At 38.5% G+C, this 12,242-nt stretch overlaps 1 protein-coding gene across 1 annotated transcript in view; it reads right to left on the reverse strand.

Annotated features, from left to right (window-relative positions):
* The window catches only part of SCAPER (S-phase cyclin A associated protein in the ER), a 159,477-nt gene that overhangs the window by 15,405 nt on the left and 131,830 nt on the right, over positions 1 to 12,242 (reverse strand). The window contains exons 28-29 of the mRNA XM_086620331.1: positions 8,661 to 8,898; positions 5,419 to 5,568 (exon numbers count right to left, since the gene is read on the reverse strand). Of these exons, the coding sequence (XP_086476457.1) occupies positions 5,419 to 5,568; positions 8,661 to 8,898 (388 nt within the window). The remainder of the gene's footprint in view (positions 1 to 5,418; positions 5,569 to 8,660; positions 8,899 to 12,242) is intronic.

A 12,242-nucleotide genomic window follows, 5' to 3' on the forward strand; every position in this document is an offset into this window, starting at 1 on the left:
GCCACCGACCAGATAAAAATTGTTCCCATCAGTCCATAGACCCAAAAGAACATAAATAATAAAAGTTTAATGATGGCCTCTTGTCAACAACCTATATGCAAACTCTACATAATATTTTTACAACCATTCTTCCAAGTTTTCCTGGTAACTTCTGATTTTCACAATTTTTCCATTTTAAAAGTATTTTTCTTTCTTCATGCTAACACTAGAGGAAACTGGTCACATACTGAAACACTGATAAGCACTAACACTGTCAAAAGCACGAAATAATTTCCTACAGAAGGTAACCTTTAACTTAAAGTCACTTTGTACATGTCCCTTACAATCTCACAGTACTTGTAACCACAGTTAGGATATATGTCATATACATGTGTGTGATATACGCTTACTGTGGGATAAGTGCACTGCTACTTTACGACAGAAGTAAGACTTGTCACAGGAAAAAAAAATGCTAAAAAGTAAGAAAATATAACTACGAGCCAATCATTTAACAAAAAAGAGAAAAGACGTTCTCAGGATAAAGCCCTTCTAGAGGACTATCTACCGTGCTTTCTTTGCACTGGGAATGAGTCATACATTTAATGACTCTTTCAGAACTGTGCCTACCATACAATATTCTCATTTTTTCGAACATTATATTTATACCTGTGATACTACTGTGTGACGTTTTGTATTTTTGAGACAGGAGAAATTCCTCTCCTAAAATATCCTTATTCCTTCGACTGGAGCTAGGTGGTATGCCTGAAAAACGTTTTCTGATAAATTTTCCACATCTATATAGAAAAGGTGAACTTCTAATAAGTGAATGATACTATTAAATCTAATTCCAAATGCTTCTAATTTCAACATATGGATTATAAGATATTAACGTTTTTTTGTAAGTTTACAATGAGAATAATGTACTGTTCTTATGAACACAAGTGTCTAGGGATAAAAGGTTTGGAGTGACAGAAATAGTTAAGACTTATGCAACTGGAAGACAAACTTTTGGGGATGAAATCTCTTCTTCAAGGACACATGGTTTGTATATCCAAATTCTTCCAATTGCATTGGTTATTCTAAGATAAGTTTTTAGTCCTATTTACAAACCCTAATTTTATAATTAAGTTTTCAGAAGCCACATACACTTTTCCTTAGCTCTTTCACAGAGATTTTGTTTTGCAATCTAGCAATGACACATTTTAGTTTGACAATTTAGAATTGTCCAGTTCTGTACCCTACAAATCCCAAGTTAGTGAGATTCTTCTAGAGCACTCCAAATACAGTGTGTGTCAAAGACTGAAAGAACAAATGCTATTTTTATTTAAATAAACGCATAGCAAGACAAATGAACAATGCAACTTCTTTCTGAGCCTTTCGGGTGAGATCCTGTGTCTGAGGATCTGATTTGTGATGACTTTTCAAATGAAAAATATTCACTAACTGCAATGAATATGGAAAGATTTTTATTCCCAATACAGCAATGTGAAAGAAGCCAAATTGCCTGTCATTCACGTTAATTTAATTACACGACCACATTCAATTATCCAATATAATATGCAAATGAAGCGAGTTGACAGCACATGCTAATTCTATTCATAATACTAATTAAATCAAACAATGAAAGGGAATAAAAGTGTAATGAAATAGAAGGATATTTTTAATTAACAGGAACATTTTAATTAGAAACTGTAATCCTAGAGTCTGATATAGTATGATTAGCTTATTGAATGATTGGACGTTATTTTTATTACACAGTTTAGTTTTACACGTTCATCCTTAGTATCATGGGACTTGTATTTCCTATGTTAATAGATTAAACGGTGGCCAAACAGAGAATCAGCTTCCCTGACCATACTGCGTGCAAAGCAGATGCCTAATAAAGCCAAGCTCCGCTACGGCATGATTACGGAATGTCGCCCTGTGAAACGCAGGCTGTCCAACTCTATAGTAAACAAAAGCTCACGTGCCGATACAAAACAGACAGTGCAGTTTGGGCTTGACTAATGATGTTAAAGCATTTAAAATGTTAAAGAAACACTCTTTGCTTTTTGAGATTTTCAGTTTCATAACTGATTTATTTCTTCAGTGACAGCAGCTGCCCTGAAAAAGCTTTACGAATGTTAAAACAAAATACGAAAAAAGGAAAGGAATATTACTAATATATTACATGTGGGCAGAGTCAGCAAAATCATAGTCTTCTTAAAATAAACAGAGCAAACACTATCAAAACATTTAGGAATGTGTTCCTTAGGAACTCATTGTCCTCATCGCTCCTCAACAGAATCGCTTGGGCCTGGACCAAAAGACAACCGTGGTGAAAACGCTCACTGGGACCCCAGCCACTGTCTCTGCGTGTGAGTAGGACCCATCCGTGAGGCCCTCCTCTTGTTTGGAGCTCCTGGAAACTGCGGTGAAATATGAATCTCAAAGCTTCACAAGAGAAAATAACTTTCCTTTTTAATTCGCCACTCAACTAAACGTAAAGAGTTTTACAGATAGTCTAATAAAACCAGGCAAACCTGTATTACATTAAATGATTGGCATATGATGCTCTTGGAAGATTTTCTTCTATGAATGTAAAATATTTAGGAAATTGCTCTTTTATTATTTTGACTGCATAGTGGTAATAATTCACTTACTTAAATCACAGTACTACTACAGCAGGTCAATGCTGAGGTTGACAGGCTGTAAAATTTCCTTTTTAGAAATCTATCTATTCTCCAAACCGGGAAACTGCAAATTTTTTGAATAATTCATGTCATTTTTTTCTTTATTTCAGTATACTGGTTTGGATATTCATCTGATTATGTGAGTAGACAAAGGAATCGGAAAAGAACACCAAAAACTGAGTAACTATTTGTTCCTTTTTTGAGAGTTGAAAGGAATGAAAACATGCAAAGGTTTGTAATAAGGAACACAAATTTAGAGAAGAAAAGATTTATTTATAGTCTTTTCTCTAAAGAAAAGACAAACATTTCAAAACAAATGCGTATCTGACTGCAAGAATAATGCAAATCTGCTTTGAAATTCATCAGTCATTGACTCTCAAAGTTTGTTCAAATTCTGAATAAAAAGAGCTATCAAGCTCTACAGAAATTCGTTTTCACAGCTCAAGCCTGGTGTATCTATTTTTATTATGCAGTTCTTCCCAGGAGTTCAAACGTACTATTTAAAAGCTTTCACTGTGAGATCAATTTTTTATTTTTAGAAGGACTCTACAGATGATCAACAATGAAAGAAATAACTGCAAGCTCAAAATGTAATAAAAAATTAAACCACAACTAGATGAACAGAAAGCACTTCCCTTTTATGAAAGGCACTGTGGAAGTCACAACATTAACAGTGCCTGAAAATAACGACCATAAACAAGTCTGGCTGCTTTGCCCAGTAGTAAGAGAAAAAATACTTCCTTTTACTAAAAAAATCCTGCCCACATTTTGGAAGTACCTGAGTAAGCAATCCTTCGTTTTTTCAAAATGTGTTGTTTATTCATTTGTGGTGGTTTTTTTTTTTTTAAAGCCAAACCAAAATGCCACTTTTTTAGTTGAAAGCTTATCAAATAGGAATATGAGAAATTAAATTAAAAGTACGTCATGACATCTCTTGAGATAGCACCACCAAAGCAAACCGCCGTAAAAGACTGCTTTTAGCGTACGAAAAGCACTGACATACCGTGTTTGTTTAACCAAAGACCTAAACTTGACTCTCGGAGCTGCAGAAGCTACCTTTTAATCTCGAAAATTAACTCAGTCCGGGGATAGATTAGTGATGGCACACGACCTCAACCCCAAGTGCACGTGCTGGAGACTCCAAGACACTGCAAAATCACCACCTGGGAAGCATGCCCACAGACAAATGCATTTTGCACACACTTAGTCTCCGGCCTGCCTGCCGACAGCCACCGCAGCCAGCTGCTGCCGTGGCACGGTGCCTGCTCGCCACGGTCGGACCTTCGCTTCGCCCCAGGGCGCGAGCGCTAAACAGCGACAGGCACCAGACTACTGTAACTGACATCGCTGGTAGGAAATCCCTCTTCTGCGCTATTCCTGGCACGTTTATAGCCGCGAGTCCTCCGTGCAATGAATCACATCTGTTTATACTTGTGTGCCAGAAAAGAAATTTTCAAACTGCAGAGAAAAGACAACATTGTTCGCTGGCACTGCTGGATGCCAGCACGACCCGTTGTGCAGCAGTGGAAATCAGAAAATGGCAGCGGTATCACATGGATTTGCAAAACGACCGTATTAAAAAGTGTTGCCCACAGTCAGCTCCAGACCCTCAGTGGGATTTGATTGCACAGGGCAGGAAGGCTGCAGGGTCCTCCCTCCGGCTGGGGCCAAAGCCACAGAAACATTACTATATAATTACATTATATAATTACATAATATTTCTGACAGCACTGTCAGCTTTAAGATATTGTAACGTTCCAATTCTAGTCAACAACTGTAAGAACGTTATCGGACAGCTTTTCTCTAAACCTTTGCTGACAAGTTGTAACACTTCCTCCTTCTGCTCTTCAGCTTAACTGAGGGCACTCAGGTCCTCATCCTGAACCCCCACCCCAAAAGTTAAACAAAACCAGGAACCAGGTGTTACAAAAACGGAGAGAGCAAAAAACAAGTAAATTTATAAAATATAGTATTCAACTGAACCATACCAAATATGTAGGCACTGTAACACAGTTTCTACCCATCCAGAGTCAGGTTCACATAATAAAGAGCCAGTGCCAACTTCTACCCTGCCCAATACACCCTGAGATGCTACACACAAGCTGAGGAAACTTGTGAGATTTTTAAGACTAAAATATTTGAAACAGTTTTGAAGTTTTGTGTCTGGGTTATTTTGTAAGCTAGTATGAGAGGTCATAGAGTCCAGTGACAAAAGCAGACAACAATCAAGGAGGCTAAAGGGGAATTTCCACTGTTTGTTTGACAGAGTGTTTGGTTTACTACTAAAAAGATGCAAGGAAAAGAATGGCTTAAACTTAAATGAGAGTTCTGGCTACCAGCAAGATGACCCTGTTGGCTGTGTTGGTATCTGAGGACATGTCTTCATGGCAGACTAGCTTAGTTGGCTTTAAAAGGGTTTACCTGGGTACCAGAGCCATCCAATCGAATTGATATGAAGCTAACTTGGAATTAAAAATATCAGTTACTAAGTATATCTTGGCAGTGAGTAGGGCTAATTAATGTAATGTCAGCATCACTGTCTGCGTAACAACACGGGAGGTTGCTTATGGCCACATAAAATTAATGGTTTTGTGTTAAGATGCAAGTTGAGCTTCTCTTTTGCAAACACGTATGTTTGTGCTCCTAGGAATGCCAAGCGCTCGAAAACAACGTTCAGGGGATTAGTTCTCTTGAGGGATCCATGACTACATGTCCATGACTAAATGTGCACTTGATAACTTCTGGTCCCATTTGCCATTTGCCTTACCTGATTATCTGTGTTGTTTACAGTGAAATAGCCCACACAAATAATGACTTCGTGCAGCAATCCTTCACAGGTATGCTGGGAACAGTACCACAGCAGAGAGCTGATAATATGCCGGAATGCAAGGGACAGTCCTTCAGCACCCACAATAGACTGAAAAAAAAAGGCCAAGAAACAGACATTACAGTCTAGTGGTACATTACAGAAATTGTGTGAATTACATATACATCAGTTGCACCCTTCTTTTGGTTTTTTGCAAAGTATTGATGACGTTCTTTGTTGCGATGACTTCGGAGGAGGACAGAATCAGTTCTCTTCTTTCAGTAACTTAGTGTTTACAACTGGATTATAACATTAAAAGCTACAAAAATCAGAATAAATTAAAATTTTAAAGGGATGTATGAAAGAACTGCATTCTGCTTAGTTGACATTCAGTGTAGCATTAGGTTGACCATTTCATTTGACATACATTACATGTTCCAGGAAAATTTAATGCTAATAATTTTCCTTAGTAATAAGCATAAGAAACCAAACCATCTTCATTTCTGCAAAACAGCAAAATCCATTTCTCATTAATAACTTGCGCTCTGAACAGAATACAAAGATTAATAACAAATAATGACTTTTCAAACATTAAAAAAAAAGTCAGAAACATTCAAAAGGAGAGAACACTCAGCTGCAAAGCTTCATGGGGTGCTTTTTAAAAGTAGGCAAATTGCTGTAACATGGAGATTCAGAATTAGATTTTATCTGTGCAGCCTACAGCCTCTATTTAATAAACATGTCAAACAGACAGAACGACACAAGGTCAAAGGGGAAAACTAAAGCACAAGGAACGAGCATGACAGTCTACTAACTCCAGAGAAACAGAAATGCAGGCCTGTGAGAAAATCTCTTGCATTTGAGAGTTTTCTTGATTTTATACCTTGTAGCCCGTGTTAAGTACATATACACAAACCCCACTCTGTTGTATAGTTTAGTTTCAGCATACTCCAAATCTACCCAGCAGAAGTGGAATCCTTGACAACTAAAACAGACTCAGCTGTGGTTCCATCTTGAACCTCAAGCACTCTGGTAAGTTAGTTTATTTTCAAAATTTAACGCACAATACAGCCACCATTTACTGCTTTACATCACGTAAAGGCCACGTTCACAGGTCCGCCCTTATTTAATTAGTGCTGTCCACGCTCGCTGTGACCCAGCACTCTGCGTTTAACCTCTCCTGATAACAACAGGCCAAAGGCCACCTGAGTTTGTGTACAAAAGTTAAACTAATTTTTCAAGGAAACTATGCTTCCTTTTTAGTCAGAATTAATATCAGCTCAGGATCCTGCGTTGTTTCCCACTACCATCTTTCAATTGTTTAGACTGTCAATTAAATGAAATATATACCCACGAGCCATCTGTGCTAATACAAACTCTAGAATACCAGCCCCCTTCTGCTAATCAAAACCCCCTATTCTATAGTCCTACTATTACATGATAAAACTCCTCTTTAGGGGTAATACTCAGACAGTACATAAACCACGCTTTTTCCCTCTGCTGTCTGCTAGCCTGCCACAGCCCACGAGCTCAGAATGCACAGCGAACTGCCTCAGGTGTATGCTGATTTTGTAACATTTCAGAAACAAATCACATTAATACACTGAAAGGGATGGCTGCGGGGACTACACAAGCGTGCCCGTCCATCACAAATATTATGGCTACAATTCAGTAAGACAGCTAAGCAGACAGTTCCTGCGTGGAGCCCTGCATCGATGAACCGAACGAAATAATTCACACTGATTAGTCTTCCACCACTCTTTATGCAATAATTACTATCTTGCACAATTTTATGTGCAACAAACTAATGCAGATCAGAGGATTTGGGAATTTATGCTGACGGTTTGTTACAAATGCTCAGATATAATGATAGTTGGTAGAGGGACAAATACATACAGAGTTAAGTAGAAGCTTGTATTTTAAAAATTAATAGTGGTTTCTTGAGATATCGGAGAGCAGCTTGTCAGCCAGTGTGGTTTGCTACAGCCCCCCATAAGCTGTAACTGTCCCAGTTCTGGTCTTACTCTCTGGTTTATACTTCTCGTATCTACAGCAACAAATAAACATCCAGTCTCAAACCAGGAGCTACTGAACAAGCTGTAGAAGAGAACTAGTTTGATACACCTTGATTTACAGAATAAAATAGGAGTTAATGGTGGGTGTAAGAGTTTTTTTACTTGAAACTCCAGTAAATGTACTGTTTTAGTAAAAAAAACCCCACAACTGCATCTGTACAGATGAGCGTTGCTACATGCAAATTGCTTGTTGCTGTTATCACAGATACTAAATATCCTAAAAATCAAAGTCAAGAAATATGAACTGAGGGAGACTTATCCTAAATTATTTTATACTCATGCAAAGCTCTTGCTGAGTTTAATGCATTTCAGATGGAGTGCATAGTACGGCTTATATACAAATTAACTATTAAATGAAACAGAAACCTATTCTGATGAATTGCATAAGATTGCAAAACACGTTTAGCAGCATCAAAGCAATGCTTTGGACAGGTGTATTATATTAACAAGACAACAGCTTTGCCAATTTATCTGAGAAATATACTAGTATTTTTTTGGTATGGCAAAATGATTCCTTTACACTAGAAATCTGTTCACAGAAGAAGATATGAAAAGACTTATCTTCTCAAGACTCAAATGAGATAGTTTTTGATTTTTTTTTTGTGAATAAAAATTATCAAAAGTTAAGTTTCCAATTTTTGGTGAAGACAATTTTACTTGGATTAAAAAAGTTTGATATCAAGTGATTTTCCTTTTCAGTCATACAATCTTAATGCAAGCGGCCACTGCAAGCACTGAAAAACGTAAACTGTAGTTATAATATAAGCAAGTCCTTTCACTTTAGAAAAACTATTATTTCATGCTTTTGATCAAGATTTTTTTTACATTTTTGGGGATTATTAAATATAAAAAGTACTACGCTAAAAGTGAAGCTTTTTGAATAGAAGTAGTAATGGATGGGATTCAGCACTTCGCATAGTCCAGATTTTCAGTTTTTGCATAAACTCATTTGCCATAGCTATACAGTGGAAATAGCAATAATCAGCAATTCTAAGCATGAAAAAGCCCTAATCATTTAATCGTGACAGTTCCTTCAGTAACTAAAATCTTAAAGACAAAACTTAGTCCAAAAGTATACACAATAACTAATGTTTTCACACTAAGCAAAAGTTTTAAAACATCTGTTACCTGAAAGGCAGGCAGATCAAGAACAGCAAAACTATTGAAGAAACGTAAACTCTGAATGGCAACCTGGATTGTGTTCGCTGCATAGCTGTCTTTAGGACTTGCTGTGTTTGGATCTGAAATCGTCCCGTGGAAAAGAACACAGTACAGCATATGCAAGACTCCAACCAGATCCGTAGACTGAAGAACTGCTGTTAGTCCTGTGGGGTCCTGACGTGTATTGTCAAATATGTTCCAAGATCTGCCAAGGAAACATTAAGCCGTCTGAGGAGGAGACCAGCACTCAGTGAGAACACTTACCCAGGACGCAGTGCTTCTAATAAGTCAAATGTTAGAAAACCAGTACGCCACTAAAAAGGTGAAAACCTGATGTCAAAGGTGTCAAGAAGCCACAACATTTCCAGAAAATGCTTTCAATAATCTGGGCACTGTCTCGTGCTCTCTTTTAATTGCAGTGCAGCAATAAATACCTCTAAATACCTTTCTCCACACACTAGTGTCTTTGCTCCCAACGTGGCTTCACCATACCAGCACGAGACCATGCAGAAATTCAACAGCTTTGAAGTCAGAAGCCTGGGGGCACTTCGGGGGCTCCATGCAAGCCCTGTCTCAGGTCAGCAGCCCTACACCCATCTTTCTTTCTTGCAGTAGCAGCCAGCAGAGGCGGGAGAACTCCCCGGAGCCTCGCACTGCCTCAGTGACGGGCTGCAGGCGCTGGAACAAACTGCCTACCTAAGTAGCAAAGTAAGTTACCAGGACCAGATGATCTTAATCAAATAGTTCTGCAGGAATTTAAGAATGAAGTGGTTGAGCAGTTAACAAAACACACTACTTATTTCAGTCAGATGTTATTACGGGAGACTGTACGGTAGCAAAACACAAGTATGAAATGCTCGAGACAAACCGGCACATCTTGTGCAAACGGAAACGAAGTTTCTTTGGTGCCTTTTGGGAATGCATATAAAATAACAGAGAAGGTTTGTGGCTATCTAGGATATCAGGACAGAGAGGCAAATAACTCGGGATGCCTTCTCCCTTCTCACATTCAAACTTTCATAATTCCTCCATGATTTGTACTGCTTCTGTTTTTTCACATTACTAATCACCCAGAAAATGATGCAGGACAGTCACTACTAAGGAAGACTAAGACTGTCACTACTCTGCGGGTTAAATAATGTGTAGAAGGCAGTCAAATAAAAAACAAAGCACATAAAATAATTTAAAAACTTTATATATTCTGAGTTCTAATTCATACACATCACATAAATCACCTGAACTTCATTATTGAAATACATTTAGTCTATATTGGCAAACAAAACACTAAAATATTAAGATACAGTGAACAGCAACACTGAAAATACAGTACATCAAAATCTGGTCTTTACCTCATCTACTACATTCCAATCTTAAAAGAAAAAAGAACAAAAAAGAAAGAAGTGTCAATATCAAAAGGGACTACAAAGATTGATTCTATATAGTATTTTTTTTATAAATGAAGGAAAATATGACAGGTGATATGAGAAAATATTATAAAAGGACAAATTAGATGAGTGTATCTTTCCCTTTTATAATAACTAAAAGCAAAGGAAATGGGAAAGTAGTGGAAACAAGAACCGCTTTTCTAAAACAATCCGTAACTTTGAAGACCTCAGCTGAATACAGAAAAGACTGGACATTCAGAGGGCTCAGAATGTTCCTGCTGGCCAGAATCAGTAAGGAGCTTCTCCTGGACTAGAACGGCTCTAAATGATCTTTTCAGTATCTGCATCAGCAGCACCTAGCACCACTCTGTCACACACATTGCTCTGCTCCAGTGAAGCTTCCAACACAGATCCTGGGTAGGCTGATTGATCCTGCTTTTTGTGATACAGACACTTGTCTTCTATGGAGCAACTAAACCACGAATTCAGCAGTTACCAGGTTTTGGCGATCAACATCTTGTTCTGTCATTTTCACATGTTCTAGTGAAGCAAAATAGCAGGGAAGAAAGCACCACCTCACCCAACAACGTCTATCAATAAGAATTTCTATTTGTAACAGCACACCATTGCTTCCTCCGACCAAAGAGCAAGCGAGACAAGAACAGGCAGAGCAGGACATCAAACCTGCATTCTCCACATCCCAAAGAACACCCTGGTGCTCGGCTAACTTCAAATATGGCTTAAATATTTAAAGAGAAGAAAGAACAACAGTTATGTGAAACACCATCTTCGCAGTTATAGCAAACTTCAAAGCTAGTATTTATGCATTCTCTCACGAATACAATTCTTCTGTAAGGTAGCATGAGTGGGCACTAAATACATGAGCAGCACCTTGTCGCTTTATACGCAAGGCTGATGACCACCTCCCGTTGTGCCCCGAGCAGGGACCACTTAGCAGCTGGGTGGCACAGAGCGTGCACAGGTACTGCGAGGAGGCTGACACGTTGCAGGTGAAGGAGGGGAGATCTAAAAGGCTTAGGAAGGTTACTTTAGCACTCAGGCTATGACATATCTCTGCATAGCCTTTGAGGGGTCTTCTCAGAGCCCTGAGTTCTGGTAAATATGACAGGACAGTATTTGGGTTGTACACAACTTACTCTACTAGAACACATCCACTTCCATCACTGTTCACTCACATCTTTACATTTAGAAAACAGTTGCTCAGATGACTCACTTCCACTTTTATCAGTTAGATCACATGTGTAAGGAATGATCTTATCTGAAATTGGCACTTATGGGCACCATTTCTTTCCAGGTTATTTCTATTTACAAACTGTGAATGTTCGATGCTACTGGAAAAGCTTTTAAGTACAGCATCCTTTGCTGCCAACTCAAGGATTAACGTCCTGGTCCTATTTCAGCAATACCTATGCTGTATAAAACCACACAAGACTGCATAATTACTTCACAAATCTTTGAAAGAAGCAATCGGCTCTTTAGGTAAGACACAGTAAGAACAGAAGTAACGTAGCTGTACCTGTTTTCCAGTACCTGTGCTGCTTCACAAGTGACTCCACTACCACCAGTGACCACTGGACCTGCACTACCACTGTGCAAATTAGTGGTCAGCCATTCGTAGAGAGTCCACTGAGACAACCATGTCTGAGCTTATTGTACAGGTTCCAAAAACGGGTGTTTGTTTAACACTGTGACAGACAAAATCCTTGGAGAAACTGTGCCACAAAACCACGCGCAACTGTGCTTCAGAAGGCCACCAGTGCAGGATTCTCTCAAAATACTTGTAATAACATTTGAAAGCCAAGCTGATGTAAATTAAAAAGACGATTAAAATGATGATTTGATGTCACTTACCTGCTGCAAAAGAACAACTACAAACATTCACCTAGTAGTTTGCAACGCTCGTAACGACTCTAACATAAAAAAAGTGGAAAAAATACTAGAGCTCTAAGTGTGTTTTGGGTGGGGCTACGTTGCACGACAATTTATGGTATTACTTTCCTTTTCCTGCACCTGGAATCCATGCCCAAAATCTTCATTTTGAAGCTCTGTGGTCTTTAAGTGAGTGTGACTGAACGCAGTCAGCAGAGACACTTCCTGCACCATCACCTGGCCTTGCCAGCTGTGCCTTTGTGCAGATTCCTGC

Source organism: Tauraco erythrolophus, chromosome 14 (assembly GCF_009769465.1).
Source record: "Tauraco erythrolophus isolate bTauEry1 chromosome 14, bTauEry1.pri, whole genome shotgun sequence".
Lineage (NCBI taxonomy): Eukaryota > Metazoa > Chordata > Aves > Musophagiformes > Musophagidae > Tauraco > Tauraco erythrolophus.